Source organism: Rhyacophila brunnea, unplaced genomic scaffold (assembly GCF_057557595.1).
Source record: "Rhyacophila brunnea isolate RB1 unplaced genomic scaffold, BYU_Rbru_1.0 scaffold_15, whole genome shotgun sequence".
NCBI lineage: Eukaryota > Metazoa > Arthropoda > Insecta > Trichoptera > Rhyacophilidae > Rhyacophila > Rhyacophila brunnea.
This window is the reverse complement of record NW_028232806.1, coordinates 4,162,079-4,182,209: the sequence shown is the minus strand read 5'-3', so window position 1 is coordinate 4,182,209 and position 20,131 is coordinate 4,162,079. Positions and strand designations below refer to the sequence as shown.

Sequence of the window (20,131 nt, the reverse complement as noted above, 5' to 3'; positions counted from 1 at the left end):
TCTTTGTATTTAATTTCTTTTTTGTTGGATTGTGTTAGTGTTAACCCATTGTGACTGACTTTATTTTTATATCTTTCGCTATGTCCGATCTGAATAGGATCATATGGGCCTCCACAGAGTAGAGGTTTGTATTGACAGATTTTGTTTTTTACGAGAAATGGATGTCAGCCACTTGCTCAACCTATTAGGTCCATACCCTGACACACACAAATTGAAAAACAATATGTGTACTTGCCAAACCCAGGATTCGAACCTGGGACCCACGGCGTTATAGTCCAACGCTTAAGCCGCGCGGCCACCGTGGGTGTGTATATATAGAATACAAAATTGACTTCTAACAATCAAATATTATTAACTCAAAAACTATTTGTTCAAATCATTTGATATTTTAAATATAAATTAAGGAAGGAAGCTTTTATATGATTTAAAAAACAAAACAGAAGAAAATAGTATATTTAAAGCGAGATATGGAGGTTCAAAGTTCATAAAAACTTTCGTTTATTTTTCTTGACAATTTTTAGTTTAATGCTAAATATAAAACCAATTACGTCCTTAAGATATTAAAAAACTGCTTGTATTCATCATCATCATCAGGGGCGCGACAATCCGGTGTGGGTCCTAGCCTCCTCCAACAGCTCCCTCCACCTGTCCCTATCCAGTGTGGCCGCTTTCCAATTTGGTACCCCCAGAATACGGCAGTCACTGACAGCTCCATCCAACCAGCGAATCTTTGGCCTCCCTCTTCTTCTACGTCCTATTGGATTGCTGGACATCACTCTCTTTGCCGGTTCATTGTCATTCATACGGTGCACATGACCTAGCCATCACAGTCTCCCAATCTTAATTGATTGAACTGCGCTGCAATCTTCGTACAGCCCGTAGAGCTCAGCATTATATCTTCTCCTCCAATTGGTGCCATCCCTGATCGGTCCATATGTGTGTACTGCTTGTATTACATAGTGTAAATTATTTTCATATGGATAACCCATAAAATATCTGAAAATTATTGACAAATGCCGTACTTTTCGCATTTCTTGCTAAAAGGGTAATTTCGCGAACTTTTTCCATTACGTATTTTTGTTCTGAAACTTAAAAATACAAATAATTTGTAATAAAACTATTCCCTGTATCACCTGTATCTAAAATCACTCCCATGGTTTGTAAATATATTTACAGATGTTCATTCTTAACGCGGATAAAAAAAATGTCAACCGTTTGTGACACATATTTTTAAATGTTTCGCATTACGGAAACATGAATAAGTACGTCATTTTATTCTGTGCAGTGAACTGTTTTATTAAATATTTGACTAAAGATTCAATCAACAGATGTCACAAACGGAAAATCAAAAAAAATATTCTCTTTGACTCATACTACGGAAGTCAATACCACCCGACCGAGGCATACCTGTTACCCCCACGGTGAAGCTATGCAACCTAGAATACGCCGATGACGCTGTCCTATTCGACAACTCAATCGAGGGCATTTAAGAGACAATCGACAGGTTGCATAACAACTCCTCTCGCGTTGGTTTGAAAATCAACGCGAAGAAAACCAATGTCTTGTGTAATAGCACCTGTCCTGATCCAGATTTCCCTCTGATTAGCGACGGACAAAACATCGAGAGCGTCGACAGCTTCAAGTACCTGGGGGTACACATCACGGGAGATGGCATTTTGCAGAAAGAGCTCGCTATCCGAATGGGAATGGCTGGAGCAACATTCAACTCGATGCGGAATGTCTGGGACTCACGATTGTACTCGGTCAAAACCAAATGCCGCCTATTCGACACTTGCATTCTGACGGTGCTGCTTTACGGTAGCGAATCATGGCACCTTACGAAGGCTCAGAGCAACCGTATACTGAGCTTCGAAAACAGATGTTTGCGACGAATACTGGGTGTGCGGTGGTATGACTTTAGGAGCAACGAGGAGATAAGAGAACGCACCAAGCAGCCTCTCATGCTGAAAGTGAAGAGGCGACGTTAGACCTGGCTCGGCCACGTGCTGCGGATGCCAGAAGAGAACTTCAACCTGGCTTGCCTGTTCTTCAAGCCGACCGGATTCCGGCGTCCTGGAAGGCCGCTAAATACAATCTACAGAGTGTATACGGCGGAGCTACGGGATGCTGGTTTGACCTGGAACGAAGCAAGAAGACTGGCGAGCGACAGGGATTCTTGGAGGCGCCGCGTGGTGTCCATATGCTCCAGTTAAGGGGCGGATATGGCAAAAGAAAAGAAGAAGAACTATTTTTTTGTATGATATTTTTGAAGTTCAATATTTTATACTGATTGGTAAGAATCTGTTATCTAATATTTTCACCCTGTAGCGAACATATCTCTAAACACATTTAATACCAGAAATCTTCAATAGATACTCTAATATAGCGTAAAAAAAACATTATCAAGTACCTGTTCTAACACTTTCTCGTGTTTGGCATAATGGGTTAAAAGCGTATTAGTGGAATTGCTATGTGCCATCTGGATGACCAAGTCGACAATCAATTTATAATACATACAGGCAGATGTTGTTGCTAACTATAGTTTTTTTTAGAATATAAAATAATGTAGTTCTTATTGAAATACATTAATTAATAGGCAATTAAAAGTTATTTTTCTTAACCCATTGAGACAGTGAATTTTTGAGGATCACTTGAAAAGGCACACTGATTACTAAAATTCATATAACTCATTTATTATTCATTTAATTCAAATAAATCTTTTAAACATTTGTAGGTATTGAATTCTTCTATTATTTATTTATATTTAAAGTTAATTTTGTGCATCAGTGGAATCAAGAAAACATGTCAAATATAGGTTTTTGTGTTTTTTTAGCCTTTTTTATACAAAATGACGAAGGTAAGGAAAGTCTATGATAGAAGTAAACGATAAAATATAAATATACTAAAACTGAAGCTAAATATAATACTCTTAAAGATATATAGAAGACGGATGGCCATTATATGTTTTTAACACCTCATATCTACCAAACTGTAACTTAACTGCACATTCTGGCTCTATGACATGTAGGTAGCTGTTAGTGCGACGCGTTGTTGTCATTGAATGGTGCTATTTGATCGGTTGTCAAAATCCTCTGCGCGGATATCGTTGGGGGGTTCGCGGGCGAACAGATTCGCCACTATTGTTCTACTGCGCAGGTGCAGATATCTCACAAGTTTTAACTACCACGTGAAAATTCAGAAGCCACTGAAATTTTTTGATCCACGCATGCAAACTTGCACGATAATACGTGTTTACATGTAAGTACATTTTCTTGTTAAGGCCGCGATAATAAGTACTTGATTTGAGTTTCCCAATCTCCACCCGCCATGTATATGCAGCCGCGGTTTGTGCATGGCCGCCTTCCATGACGTTATAAACGTGTCAGAATGAAAAGATATTAGTGCCACACTTCTTTGTCCCGAAGCGATGCTGCACGGGATTGATGTAGCAACCATGCACCTTAGTGCTTAAAGAAAAAGTTTTAGAAAATAAAAAGAATCTTGACTTGCTCTGACGTCATTTATCTTTAATGTCCTCTGTACCCGTGTACTGAAACTCTGCCGGAACAGAGGAGTCAGGAGTTGAAAGTGATGAATCTGAGGAGGGATCGGAATTATTCCGTCCTCCATAATATATGTCGCAGCAAATTTTTTGAATGTCTCAAAGTTGGCTTTGGTTGATATCAAGTCGGTGTAGCCAATTGGGCCCGCGTGTGGACGGACCCTGGCAAACAGCGTCTTGATGGTCGTGCACGCATGTGCATTCCGACCCATGTCCTATCAAGCGAAAACCATGCAGCTTGGCTGCTAAGTCACCATGGCCGGTCAGGAACTGGTTTACCCAGTGTGTTGGTCTTAGTTGCCCCATCTGAAGCCTGCAGGATACATCTGGAAAAAACAGATACGTTTGTCGTAGCTCGGTGGATGCCGACCAGTCAGCAGTAAATCCATGCACGTGTAAATGGTTATAATAACAAGTAGACAGAAGAACTGATTTGTACTAATGGAAGCTATACCCAGCATGTTATAATATGATTTGAGTATATTTTAATCAAATACCCCAAGAGTTTCATTAAAATTTAATTGAATGATAAATCAATTAATAATTTCATTATCAAATCATTATTCATTACTTCTGGGAAAAAGGTCACAATGCTATGACTCTATGAGATATGGACAAATGAGTCAAAAGGAATTTTATATTCAGTGATTCATATCCAGGAAATATTCTAATATACATTCATATATGACTAGTAATGGTGATGTTTGTATAGCGATTTAAAGGTATGCTAAAAATCATGGTTTGAATCACGACGTCTGATTGGTCGGCTATGTAGAATGGATTTAGTAACCAGTTATTTAGATCAGGTTTGGCGACTCAAGTCAATATTCATTTTGATTTTTTGACGAAACAGGGCGGAATTTAAAACACGCACCTCGATAGGCTGGTAGACCTATCAGTATAGCACATACGTACATTCAAAACTAATTGTCACACATTCCTATTAGTTATTACGTAGGTCAATGTTTTTCTATTGTTTTGTAAAACTTAAACGGAACCCGATAAAGATTTCAGTTTTGTACACGATTCTTTTACACCATGCCATCGCCCAAAAAAGACAACGTTCGGCTGCCCAGCTAAGCGGCAAGTGACTACCAGGGAACGCAAAATCAATGGGAACTGACTTACCCTACTGGGTGTGGTATAACAGGATACAGACGTCGAGTGTGGAAAAATCTGGGATAAACTTGAACACGTGTTAAATTAATAATATATCATTTTCTAGATTTACATCTGTCTCATAATATACATTAAAATTTGCTCGCATAATATACATAGAAATTCGGCTCGCTGTGTGTCCCTAGTTTTTTATAGCCAAAACCCAATGACATTATTAATGGACAACGCACTCAATACAGTAGCTAGCAACTAAATTCACGCACAGTGACATTCGCACATGTATAGGTAGACGTCACGCAATTTCCATTATTCGATATCACGCATCGGGAATTTATAGCAATATCACCTTTATTGTAATGGCGTTAGAACGGTGTTTCTAGTGTCAATGTTCATTTGAGCGAACCCGTTCGAGCCGAACCGTTCGGCAGACCCGACAAAAAGCATCGGGAATTTATAGCAATATCACCTTTATTGTCATGGCGTTAGAACAGATTATGCCATTCGGCAGACCCGACAAAAAAGTGAGTGTCATTTTTATTCCCAGATGCTTCGTCCATATTAATGTCATTGCCTAAATCACACCCGGTAGGGTAAACCAGTTCCCATTAATTATGTGTTACCTGTGACGATAACCTCAAATCGTCGTCTATTTCCGTTTTTTTTAATGCTACAACAGGTCTTGAGGTCCAATGACAGTATTGTTGTTTAATAGCAGTGTATTTAGTAATAGAAGTAAAAGAACACCCAGGTTTCGAGAAAACCACATAAATATATTGTGTCCTCACCTGGAATGGAACCCGAAACTCCAGGATGTAAGGCCAGCGCTCTACGCACTGCACCATGAGAGCCGCTTCGAGAGTTTTCCCCTCCACCGGAAGCCGTCGCGTCGCTGAGTTGTCATGTGCCGTTCTCCGAATGGCTCACTGGCAGAACATTTTTCTCAGCAGGTAGTCTGTTACATTGTTACATTTAAACAAATTTATACATAAATATTAAACTGAATCTTAATTATTATTACATATTAAATTTAAGTTTATTCATGTTGTAGGACCGCCAGAAGTCGGTTCCGGCCTAGTCCCTGAAGGGGAGTCATTTACGTACATATTAATTAAATTAACGCGACTGGTATGGTCAACGTTAAAAAATAATCTGGACCCACAGAATAGATTAATAAGATATTAATGTAAAAGCCTGTCGCCATGGATCAAGGTTTTAAAGCCAGACTCTTTATTATACTCAGGTCTAGGGATTCCAATCCCGGGATCCCGAATCCCGGGATCCCGGGATCCCGAGCTATTTTCAATACCTATGAATCCCGGGATTGATAAACATAATCCCGGGATTTCGGGATTGATTTTTTTTATCAATTTTTATGGAAAATAAAATAAAAGCATATATAACAGAAAAAATACTTTTAATAACAAATAACTACATTAGGAATAAACTGAGTTTGAATGAAGTTTGATTTATACTCATGTGTAAGTTGCCGATTCATTTTATTTTTTCACAAAAATTAATAAAAATGAGAAAGATTGAAAAAAACAATGCTTCGCACTTTTAACAAAGTAATTCCACAATGATCTCGTACGTTTTACGGCAGTTTCATATTTGGCTGACTAATTAGATTTATGAAGCGGAAAGGCCATAAGTACTCCATGATTATTTGCTTTTCTATTTTAAATCTCGCTAATCCATTCATTATGTCTTTACTATCAGAAACAGCAATCTCATTAAATTCACATTATTATTTATATAACAATATTATTTACTCCATTAAACTTGTGTATTTCCAAGATTGAACGTATACAATATTAACAATAAATGTCTTAAATAGTATAAATTATACTAGATTTATTTTTGACCGATTTTATCAATGTTATTTGTAAATATGAAAATTTTATATTAACAATGGAAAAAAATGCCAATCCCGGGACCAGTCCCGGGATCCCGGGATTGTCAAATTGTAATCCCGAAATCCCGGGACCAGAATTTTGGCTCGGGATTGGATTCCCTACTCAGGTCATAAATCGCAAGAAATACACAGGGCGTCGAGTTTTGTTAATGTTGGCTAATTATCCAATATGGCGAAGGGTTGCATGCTACTTGGGTACCACAAAAGAAGCTCACGATCAGTGCTTCATAATATAATGATGAGTGCCAACAACTCAATAAATCAACTGGATTTATTTAAAATTCGCTAAAAATAGACGAAATAACCTTAACTCTGGGGTACCGCGGAAATCATTTGAGGAACACTACCGTCGAAAATCACACTGCCCTTATCTTAGCGAAAGTAGGGGGGGGGTCCGCCATACATCCTGCCCTGGAAGCCAGCTTCAGGATGTGTATGATACAGATGTAACTGTTGAAAATAACATATTCTTTAACACGTGTTTAAGTTTATCATATATTTCCAGAGCGTTGGAGCGGAGCTCGGAGCAGGAGCACGGGCAGTGTAGCAATGGGATTTTACCCGAAGCACCGAAAATTTGTAGTGCTCCACTGCTCCGAATGTTTTTTTTTTATTATTATTAAATTTTCGCCCTTCAATTAATTCTAAGTGAGAAGAAGCAGATAATGAAAGACGATTTGCAGTCGGTTTGGTTAACAGGATTAATAATGAAAATTACGAATAATAGATCTTATTTCAAAACAACTTATTTCTGTATACATAATACATGGGTATTAAAACTTTTTACCAGAGCGTAGCAGACCCTGGAGCGGAGCTGAAGCAACTAAAAAAATGGTCCGCTCCAACCCTCTGCATATTTCTCTACTTCTTCTTTCTTTGGCCATATCCGCCCCTTAATTGGAGCATATGGACACCACGCGGCGCATACAAGAATCCCTGTCGCTCGCCAGTCTTCTTGCTTCGTTCCAGGTCAAACCAGCATCCCGTAGCTCCGCCGTATACACTCTGTTGATAGTATTAAGCGGCCTTCCAGGACGCCGAAATCCGGTCGGCTTGAAGAACAAGTAAGCCAGGTTGAGGTTCTCTTCTGGCATCCGCAGCACGTGGCCGACCCAGGTCCAACGTCGCCTCTTCGCTCTCAGTGTGATGAGAGGCTGCTTGGTGCGTTCTCTCCTCGTTGCTCCTAAGGTCATACCCACCGCACACCCACTATCTGTCGCAAACATATTATGTCTTCGAAGCTCCGTATACGGTTGTTCTGAGCCTTCGTAAGGTGCCATGTTTCGCTACCGTAAAGCAGCGCCGTCAGAATGCAAGCGTCGAATAGGCGGCATTTGGTTTTGACCGAGTACAATCGTGAGTCCCAGACATTCCGCATCGAGTTGAATGTTGCTCAAGCCATTCCCATTCGGATAGCGAGCTCTTTCTGCAAAATGCCATCTCTCGTGATGTGTACCCCCAGGTACTTGAAGCTGTCGACGCTCTCGATGTTTTGTCCATCGCTAATCAGAGGGAAATCTGAATCAGGACAGGTGCTATTACACAAGATGATGGTTTTCTTCGCGTTAATTTTCAAACCAACGCGAGATGAGTTGTTATGCAACCTGTCGATTGTCTCTTGAATGCCCTCGATTGAGTTGTCGAATAGGACAGCGTCATCGGCGTTAAGTTTCTCTACTTTCGAGATTAATTAAACCCTGTTACTACCACAGCCAGAAGGTAACCCACATCCCATTATTCCTGAATTGGACCGCTTCGTCCAGCATAGTTGTAAGTGTGATTGAAGTATTTTTAGTTAGCGTTCTTCGATCACTTTGTCAAAATCATACATGTATATAAGATAAAAAAGTAAGCTCGCTGAACGCTTAAGTTTATTTTGTAGAACCGCAGGGTTCCACGTACCATTTGGGAATCGCTGTTTATATAAATTATAATACATTGAATTGATAATCAACTTGGCGGGAAATGGTTATTTAGTTCTTTATTTGTATTTGAATTCTAATTGGAATATTCCGGATACAATTATTTTGTATCTAATAATATAAGCAAGCAGTGCATTTCCCTTACAATATTATTTTAATTGTAACACTTTCTATTTGTTAAAAAAACAGATAATATTGTAATCATTTTTTGTAGATAGCGTTTTTATACTCATTTAAAAAGCGAAAAATATCAATATTGGCACAGTAAAGTTGCGTAATGTCTTTAATTTGACAGACGTATTATAAGTAAGTAATAATAATATATTTTAGGTACCTACATATTATTACTACAAGGTAGGTAATTATTTTCAGTGGTACGGAAGTATACCCCGAGATGTCCGAGAACCCTTTAATGTGTAATTAAAATCGATTGTTGGATTTCTAGATACCTACCTAATGATTTTGTAGCTGCAGAATAATAAGCGATCGAATATCTATTGTTTATAAAAATATCAAATTACTTTGCAGTAATATATTCCCAGCGAATCCATTTTCAGTAAACAATTCAGCTAGACCAGCAAGTCGATTGGCGAAATTAGAGACTATTAGACTATTATTACATCATATCACAGCACATTATACCATTACGGTGTATTAGCCGAATAGTCATTTTTCATAGTATTCTCTTACAACTGTAATAACAAATAATATTTCATTTCGCCACTCAATTTAAAACGCTGACTCTATATTTAGTTTAATATGATTATGTAACAGAATTTAATGTTAATGTACTACCTTTTATTGTATAAATAACGAAGAACAATTTATCTCAATGTCACTCGAATCAGAGTACTTAGCTAGTAACTATCATGTATAATATACGATTGTACCGATACGCTGCTAATAAATCTCACCCTGCTACATCGTAGACTTCGTCATTATCATCATCCTCTACCTACACATCGAACACCACACATCAGTGACCCAACAATTTAATGACTTAAATGTTTTAAATCTTTAAAGTTTAATGACTAAGAAATTCACATCGGAGTTTCCCGGGGTAAATTGAAATTATTATAACCTACTTCACTTGTAATGTTAATAAATGCATGTTCAATAAAAGGACTGGTATCTTGTTAATTTTTCGTGTGAATAAAAAATAGTTAATTAAATTATTAGCAAGTTCAAGTAAGTTATAACAAAAAAATTAGAGTGATCCGTGACGTCGGTTAGTAATTAAACTAATTTAATAATTCTTCGATTTAAAATACAAAAGCCGATAATAACCCAATTTAGAAAGCGTTTCAGAGAGTATTGCGAGAACCATTCGTTAAAATTCGTCGCAATTAGATAAGATTCCTATAATAACACAGTGGTCAATGCACGTGGACGCGAATCCCGAGAGACGAAGGTTCGATCCTGCTGAGTATCGTATTTTTTTCAAAAAAGATTTTTCTATTGGTTGGATATATCTACATTTGTCAAAGTGTCTCAAATTATTTACATTTTATAGAAACTGATTTTATATTAATTTAAAAAAATATGTATGTATGGTAGGTAGCAGGGAACTCAGAAATAATGGGAACTGAAATACCTAACGGATAAGAAGTAGCAGGTAACCGATCTCGAGTAAGGAATAAACTTAAACACTTGTCAAGAATACGTCATACGTGGAATACTGACAACTTTACTGCTCTCGGTTTCGTGTCCGGAAACTTGTACGTGAAATGTTGTATCGGAAATATGGCCGTATATTAAAGACTGTCCAACCTCTTTGGGTCGTATTAGTACTGACATAAAATTCATGTCTAAATAAAACACGGTTCTTGTCGGTTTGCACTTTACACTCAAGAAGCCAACAGCAAACAAATTTTGAAAATAGCCGATATACTGGGTTATTTGTTAGGTTAGGTTAGGTTTTCATTTTTGAATTCATGAATTTTACGAAAATCTATTTATTATCTGTTCTGTGGTAGGTAGTTAATAATTTTAAATTCTTTCGACCATGTCCGATCCTAATAGGATCATATGGACCTCCAGAGAGTAGAGGTTTGTATTGACAGATTTTGTTTTTGACGAGAAATGGATGTCAGCCACTTGCTCAACCTATTAGGTCCATACCCTGACACAGACAAATTGAAAAACAATATGTGTACTTGCCAGACCCAGGATTCGAACCTGGGACCCACGGCGTTATAGTCCATCGCTTAAGCCGCGCGGCCACCGTGGGCAATAATAAATTTTAAATACACAATCGATATGTCGCATCCATCATTACTATTTTTATTGTTTCGATAGGCGTTACCAGCATCGATATTTTTGTAAGAATTCAACTTGCTTACTAAACTGAAGAGCTGGAACTCCCGCGTTCTTATTCAAAATCCTCTTGATGTGTCATTCACGTAAAATAGTTGATTTTGTAAGCAAATCACGTCGAATCAGTAAAATTGTGGTCGCGACCGCCTGCAAGTCAAAAAGAGAAAGGTTTATCATTTTTAATTCCAAGGCGATCGACTCCTGGCCAACTGAAAACTTAAAAATAATGTAATAATTATTATCACTACTTAGGTACCTATTGCAAAAGAGAGAGAGACAAAAATAACAACATGGCGTTGTCGTTCCCTCCAAAAAGATGAAACACCGATATTTCGCTGTGCCCATTCATTCGGTAAAAGGTGAAACAGTGTGACCACACGACATTTTGTAGGTAAGTAAAACATTTCACAGTAGCACAGTTCGCCGTGGGCCTTCTTATCGGAAAGAGATGCCCGTTACTATACGGTCCCCAATTTTATTAGATTCAATACGAACAATAATTCAATTTTCATGGCTGATTTTGGCAAAATTCATGAATTCAAGAATGAAAATCTAACCTAACCTAACAAATAATCCAGTATAATATCGGTTATTTTCAAAATTTGTTTGCTGCTGGCTTCCTGTAATAAGACAAGAACCGTGTTTATACGACCGGATTGCGGATGCCGCCAAAGAATGCGGCACTTCGTACCCTTGTGGCACAGCCTCAAGGTTCCGTCGCCGTGGCCGGCCCTCCCTCACCCTGCAGCGATGCTACAAAAGCGACCTACGTGCTGCAGGTCTGACATGGCGGGAGGCACAGGAGTTGGCGATGGACCGAGGGAAGTGGCGCCAACTTGTGTTTGCCCTATGCCCCAATGTTGGGACGTGACAGGGTGAAAGAAGAAGAAGAAGAAGACTATACGACCCAAAGAGGTTGGTCGGTCTTTGATATAGGTACGGCCATATATTTCCGATACAACATTTTCACGGTGAAGTTTGTTACGGCGAACTGCACACGTACAAGTTTCCGGACACGATCTACGGGAGGGGTCTAGGACGATTCGGTGCAGGACAATTGTCGCAATCGAATGAAATTGAAAATAAATAGACGTTCGTGAATTATAGGTACATTAATATATATTATATTATTTCATTTAATACTTGGTCAGAATTTAAATATGCACACGTAAAAATAATGATTTAATTGTGCATATTATTATGTTTAAGTTCCAACGAGAAGAGGGTAGGTACTGATACCAAATATCACAATGCCTAAATCCCCCATCAAAAATCCTCCAATCGACAGAGTTGGGAATATAATGATATTATTGTAATTGTAAATGAGTAAAGGCTAGACCAGGATGCACAGCGAAACAAAGAAAAAGAAAGTTACCGTTATCTGTTTCTGGGCGGAAGGGTTGAGAGTAGGTAGTACGGTCAGTCGGTAACCTACCCTTGAACCTTAAACGTCGCCTCTTAATACAATAATTTGCCAACTTTCGCGCCAAAGTGTGCGTTTATAAAATAATGTTGCTAATAATTAATTGTTACTTGTCAAGCGAAATATACTGACGTAATACTTAATGTCCCTGAATCAGTGTTTTCAATAAGTGGAAAGTGTAAATCAACATCTTACGTAAACCCATACCCATCAGTACCTACTTTTATTTTTATATGAAGTGTTAGGTATATCTATTCTCAAACCGCAATAAAAAAACATTGGCGGCTCTCGTGGTGCAGTGGGCAAGGCGCTGGCCTTCCACCCGAGAGTTCTGGGTTCGATTCCCAGTCATGACAAAAACATTTATGTGTTTTTCTCAAAGCCTGGGTGTTTGTGATTGTTCAAAATTACTAACAACCACCTTGTACGAAAAAGCAAGGACATGGTTATTAATAATTTAAAAAAAAAAAAAAAAAAACATTATGTTAAGAGCAAAATGAATTCATACTACTAAATAGAAACTTATTTAATTTCTTCTTCTACTTTCTGTACCAAATCGATGACCTTAACTTAATCACGTCTGAGTATATGTCATGTGCACCTTATGAATGACAACGAACCGGCAAAGAGAGTGATGTCCAGCAATCCAATAGGGCGTAGAAGAAGAGGCAGGCCAAAGATTCGCTGGTTGAATGGAGCTGCTAGTGACTGCCGTATTGTGGGGGTACCGAATTGGAAAGTGGCCATACTGAATAGGGACAGGTGGAGGGAGCTGTTGGAGAAGGTCAAGACCCACACCGGGTTGTCGCGCCCCTGATGATGATGATGATGAGTTACGAAGGTAATTATTAAAAATTAAAAATGCTATAGTCAACATTGCATTTCTTTCTATTTATGTATGGTTACACTATAATTTGAACTATTTCCGTAACCTTACACAAGGTAAAAACAACAGAACTTGCAAGCGATATTATCTCTTATCTATTCAGCGATACGATTCACAATCGCCTGTGTGATTTGTACAGGTAAACTGCAACTTCTTTGTCAGACTTGCTGAGCGATTATATTCTCTAGACGCGGAATGAATACATTCCAAAATTCTTTGCTTCTGACTTCTCAGTCAGAACGGTAAATGTCGGAACGTTCTCATGGTGTGCATGTGAAAGTGTGTTCCGTGGGAATACCTATGTACAAATTAAAAAAAAAAAAACTTACATAATCATATGTATGAAATGAAAAGCAGTGTTCCGACAGTGTAACGACTGCGTAGCCTGCGTCGAACGAATGCGACTCGCTATACAGCGTTGTCAATGCGCTCCACCTCTGTTCTTAAAGCTGTCAATTACATTGAGCTTCTTTACGAGCTGTTTGTTGGCGAATTTAAAAGCGGGCGAATCAGCTACTGCGATTTGAAGATTACACACAAAACTTTCCATTCGCTGAGAAGCCACAAGCAAGCGACTATTTTGACATAAGATAGTTCGTTATTTTACCGGGAGGTTGCTACTGCGCTTTACTGCGCAGACGCAGTAGGCCCACACGCCGTGTAAAGTTGACCGGCTTTCAACTTTTCTCGGTAGAGTGTTTACAACCTGCTTATCAGCTTGTTCGATGATTACACTGGGTGACCTTCCAGGCAGATTGTAAATTCGCCAATAAACAGTTCGTAAAGAATCTCAATGTAATTGACGCTTAAGTCTCGATGACATCGAGCGAGTTTACAAGCTACAAGCCGGTGAATTTACTATCTGCTAGTTAACTCGCCCAGTGTCATCATCTAACTAGCTAACAAGCAGATTGTAAACAATCTACGAGAAAAGTTGAAAGCCGGGCTACTTTATTCGCTCTTCGCTGGCGTGTGGGCCGATCTGCGTCTGCGCAGTAGAGCGATAGTGGCGAACCTGCGGGTAAAAAACGAACTACTCAATACGTCCTGTCAAATATTAACAAAAATGACGTTTAAGATACATAACGTATATCCTATGTAGGTACCCTTTCAATATTGGGGTCTGGCGTAAATCCCAATGAACTTTTATTTACATTTCCGTCTCCGCAAATTAAAGAAACAGCATGGTTTCAACTCGCTAGCTTGTTGGTTTCTGAGCGAGTGAAAAGTTTTGTGTGTCATCATCATTATCGCACTAGCTGACTCGTCCGCTTGTAAGCTCGCCGACTAGCAGCTTGTAAACTCGCTCAATTTCATCGAGCCTTTACTCTGCATACTATTTTACCGATATCCAATATAGTCTCGAATACATACCTTACGTCCAGATAATGCTACCGGTGATATCAGGCAACCTGTCGTACTCACAAGTTGTTACGTTGTTTATTGATTTGACGGAATCGTAGATCGAAAAGCTCACGCCGATTGTCTGCCCCGATCGTATACGATTATGAAATGTCATTTCGGATCTTTCGACCTATAATTATCTCTATATCTAACGCCGTTGATAGTGGGATCTTAATTTTTTGGATTTTCGATAAAATAGGATGCGATGCGTGCGCAATAATAAATAATTCAGCGCATCTATTCTATATACAAGACGGCTATAGGCAGCAGTCAAAACTGTCTATCTCGCTCTAAAATCTAACACACACAAGAGAGGTGCTGTTAAAACATAGCACTTATTGTAACAATTACAACTAACATATTGTAATTGTTACAATAAGTGCTAAAACTTCGAGACAAAAAATGAAAAACTACCCTCGATAACTGCCGATAGCGGCCTACAGCAGTCTCGTGTATAGAATAGATGCTCTGATTTGATTAGGCTATACATACACTATGTCCTCCTGACCAGATCATAGTGCTTGCGATGTGATTTGTCACAAAGGCGTAATAAAAGATTGGATTTTTTTATCCAACTAATCGGATGCATTCCAGTCGTCAATTGAAACGTGTGGCACGGAGACTGAAACAGTTTGAGGGCCGCCTATGCCTTGCGTCGAGACTCGCGCCCGTTTAAAAGTTTACCAGTTAAATTTTAAATTCTGACAAAATGCGTTGACGTGTCCGGGCGTTTGAGAAAAACAAATATTTTGAAATACCTAAGTTAATTGATTCAGTGTTAAATGAACTATTATTTTATACGTGCGGATAAATCAAATCTCATATTGCAATCATGTCTCGTGAGTGTGAAAATATGTTTGCCGTGTTCTTCTTTGGATTATTAAGCCTCTCGTTTCTAGCCGAGGATGTTAACAGCCTAACAGGTAGATAAATCGTTTTAAATACAATGTTATCGACTGAAGGTCCTTCCGTGGTGATAGTATGGCAGAACATGGCGTGAATCATTTACATTCATTAAAATAATGACCATGATCATTGATCAGTGATGATCATAACCAGAGCAGAAAAAAAATCCATTTAATTTATGATAGTGTGCAATAAAGAGATTGATAAATAGAACTTTAGTTCGATAAAAGGCCTTATATATTGCATGGCCCCCACACCCTGAAGCGGGTCCACAGACCAGGATCTTTGGCGGTACCCCTACCCATCACCAGGCTTAAATACAAAGGGATGCTCTACATAAGAATTATCTTAATGGTGTTTCAGGTCAAATTAATGGTATTAGTTGTACTTTTAGCGATTATTTTGTATTTATGAATTATGGAGTTACCTATCAATTATTATCAACATACAATAATCCAAAATTGATATTTAAACTACTTATATATTTAAATGTTAATACTCGTCAAGCAAAATAGCGCCGCAGGCGACTTTATTCCCACTAGGTAAAATTTGTGATGAATGTTTATCTCAGTTATCAGGACGACTCGTCACGCCGGGCCCCCAGGCTAGAGGCCTGTCAGCCCTCCCCCCTATTGTGGGGGCCATACCCTATTTTCATTAATGTCTGGAGATTATAACACAAGAATTCAAATGAAGAGGTGAATAAATTTAATAAACCGACTTCAAAGTGAAATAATACATATGCAATTATTAATTCTCTTGTCTAGCTCTAGGTGAATGTCACTTCCACTGACCTGTGGATCTATTCTATATTCTTATCGACCGCTAAAGTGATAAAGTGATAAATATTATCAAACTTAGGGTAGGTTTTTATCAAAGTATTAGCACTTATTGTAACAATTACAATAAGTTGGTTGTAATTGTTGCAATAAGTGCTATATTTTAACAGCACCTCTCTTGGCTGTGATAAAATTTAGAGCGAGATAGACAGTTTCGACTGTTTAGACGTCTAACTTATTGTAACAATTATAATACCTCAATACAAATATGTAATAAATACTATCACTTTATCACTTTAGCGGTCGATAGTCGCCTTGTGTATAGAATAAACCCGCTGGTCAGTATCTTTGTATCCTGATTCCTGTAGTCAGGCATTCTTTCAATATTAACTTTACTGTACTTAGTACCTATTGTGTTTTGAATAATAAACAAAGACAAATAATGCAAATTTTTCGTGTTTATTACAGTTTTTGACTTGAAAATATAGTTTTGTCAGCTGTATGATATTTGTATGAACAATTTTATTACAAACAAGAGGTCGTTTATCAGTGCTCCGCAACCTATTCTCACCCACGGCACACTAAAGGTCTTCCCAGAATTCCGCGGCACACCACACGTAAAACAATTTATACCCCAAAACATGGACCCAGCCCAGAATCTTCGGCGCCCCCCCTACCTATCGCTAAGGTTAAAGACAGTGTGATACTTTAAAATAACGTTTTTCAAATGGTGTTCGAGGTAAAATTAATCGTATTGATTCTATGTTTAGCGATTTTTTGTATTTATCAATACATCTGCTTAAATTATGGTTAGTTGTCGGGTTAACAATAATTATTTGTCGAGTATTGACAAAATAATAATACATTTTTTCCCACAATCGTATGTGTTAAAATATAAATTCCAGCGAAGCAAATCAGCGCCGCAGTCGACTTTTTTTCTATTAGAGCAAATTTATAATTTGTGTTAAACTCAATTATCTGCTTAACCTGCCACGCCGCCCCCCTGAGCTTGGGCCCCCAGGCTATAGCCCCCCACCTTGTGGGAGACATGCACCAAAATTATATTACATACTTATTTGATAAATAATTTAAAAAATATACATAACACACGACGAAGAACCAAATGTACATATTCCCATGTATTGCATTATCAATAAAATAATTAATTAATATGATATCTGAGCTTGTTTCAATGAACGTAAAAGTTTTTAGCCTTAGTTTAGTAGCCTTGTCAGAAATACGAGGATATTCTTTATTAACCAAAATCCAGAAAATAGCATTAGCCTTTCTACAGAATTTCGGCATTGTACAATATACAAGTACCTATTGTACAATATACAAAATTATTTGTGTTTTTTTGGAACCAATGCTCCGCGGCACACCGGTTGCGGAGCACTGGTTTATATGATAATAGGTAATACAATATTAATATACATACCTAAAGATATACACTAGAGATCAAACCGGTACCGTATGGAATTAAATCAAATTATAAAAAATATATTTTATATATACCTAAATACCGGTGTCTTCAATTAATTATTCTAAATAGCAGTTTATAATATGCTTACGACTTATGCAGCAATATGCTTGTGACTTTGAATAGGTAGGTAACTACCAAATCTAAATATTTTTTCACGAAAACATTTTAATATATCATGTCATCATCAGCCGGGGTCAATCCACTGCTGGATGAAGGCCTCCCCAAGCTTTCTCCAACTCTCTCGGTCCTGTGTCGTTCGCTGCCACGTATTTCCGCCGAACTTTACCAGTTCGTCAATCCAGCGGCTTTTAGGGCGACCCTGTGGCCGTTTCGTACCCCTTGGGTACCATTGGATGACGGCATTTGACCAGCGGTCGTCCTTTCGGCGAGCAATGTGCCCCGCCCATCCCAACGTCTATTACATCGCGTACCCTTGTCTGCTTCCTAACCCATTCGTGTCTCTTACGGTCCTTTCGCGTGATGCCCAACATGCACCTCTCCATGCCTCGCTGTGTGACTCTTAGCCTTAGCTTAGCCCTTAACCCTTAGCTCTATACTCTCACAAGACCCGAAAGACCTCCAAGGTAGAATGCAAGAACTCGCGGATGTCAGTCAAACAGTCGGTCTAAAGATAAATGTCTCAAAGACAAAAGTGATGAGGAACTGTTTTTCGGACCCTGCGATTATCTGTATTTCTGGCACCCAACTCGAGCAAGTCAGCAGCTACGTCTATCTCGGACAGCAGGTGTCCATAGACGGAAGCATGCACGATGAAATTGCTCGAAGAACAAAGCTGGGATGGAGTGCTTTCGGACGTCTGAATGGTATCTTCAAGAGTGACCTACCATTATGTCTTAAGCGTAGGGTGTTCAACCAATGTGTGCTACCCGTGCTCACGTATGGCTGCGAGACGTGGACCCTCAACACGAGAGATGTCCAAAGGCTAAGAATATATCATGTGATGGCATGAAATGATAACTGCGCATAACTCTTGCCCCACGTAGGTCAAAATGGAGCTTATAAGGTATTTTCAGAGCATAAACCTGGACATTCCTTAAACGTTGTATATTATCTATTTATATAATTTTGAAGCCTTATTATCCTTTATATTTATTTTAAACATTTGACGACTGCATAAAGTGTTTTTATTACATTACATAGTATTCTTTTAAAACTCTCGATCTAATGTTTTAGAATATAGTCATATTTCAGTACATCCATGTGCAGTGGTGTTAAGATTTTTGGTGGTTTGGTTAAGATTTGAAGATAATTCTAAAGATACTGATTATAAGCTATGTCTTTGACCATTCAAATGTAATAAAAAAATCCTACGAATAATGATTGTTTTATAATAATTATTGACCTAAGAATTAGGTAGTATTTTTTTCAATACGCCATTTCTATGGGCATTTCATTCTGTAATAAAAATACTTTATGCTGTCATCAAATGTATAAAATAAATATAAAGGATAATAATAATAAGTCTTCAAAATTATATAAATAGATTATCTACAAGTTTAAGGAATGTCCAGGCTTATCCTCTGAAAATACCATAAAAGCTCCATTTTGACCTACGTGGCGAATGTGGGCATGCGCACCTGATATATCAAACGGATTTAGGCAAAGTATTACTATTAGATAGTACCTTCAGCCAGGCCCGGATTTCATATAATAATTTAATAATTGTAATAATTCAAATCAGATTTTATGACAATCTAATCATTTATATAGTTCTAGAGTCCCCGGGCCAATAAATTAATCGATGAGTGGATCTGTCTTAACAGATTGTCACCTGGCTCGGACAATTGGGTTGATTGGGGCCAATCGATCAGTCCCTGTCGTCAGTGGGTACACATGACATGATCCAATGGCGAAGTGTGGAGGTAGGCTGTTAAGATCCAACATAAATAGTGCACAATAAACTTTGTCAGTCAATCGTATTTGTTTTTATTGAACTAAGACTATAATGTGTCGATAGTGTTTGTTAGTTTTTAAAATTCAATTAAACCCTGCCTAATTCAAGCCATAGTAGATAATAGTCAAAAAATATTAATGTAAGTATCTATAAAATATCTAAAATTATGCCATTAAAGTTTAAACCATACATCATTTTAAATAAGTAATATGTTATTAGTTTGGTTTAACGGCCCACATGCTCAGCGTAGGTCAAAATGGAGCTTTTATGGTATTTTCAGAGCATAACCCTGGACATTCCTTAAAAAGACTACAATTTACAGAGAGTGTTGGTTAGTTTTTAAAAATCAATTAAACCTTACCTAAACCAAACCATAATAGTTTTTGTATGTTATAGGCGATCCGACAAATATAGTGCACACTTTTTCAGTTATATTTACTTATTTGTTTTCGTTGGATTATGAATACATACCTATTACAAATGGTGTTGGTTAGTTTTTTTCAA

The 20,131-nt window shown here is 38.0% G+C and overlaps 1 protein-coding gene across 1 annotated transcript in view; it reads left to right on the top strand.

The window, feature by feature from the left end:
- Positions 1-15,229: 15,229 nt before the first annotated feature.
- LOC147074817 (putative chitinase 2) overlaps positions 15,230-20,131 on the top strand; it is a 57,001-nt gene continuing 52,099 nt past the window's right edge. Inside the window, exon 1 of the mRNA XM_085942882.1 lies at positions 15,230-15,467. Coding sequence (XP_085799008.1) covers positions 15,377-15,467 — 91 coding nt within the window. The 5' untranslated portion in view covers positions 15,230-15,376. The remainder of the gene's footprint in view (positions 15,468-20,131) is intronic.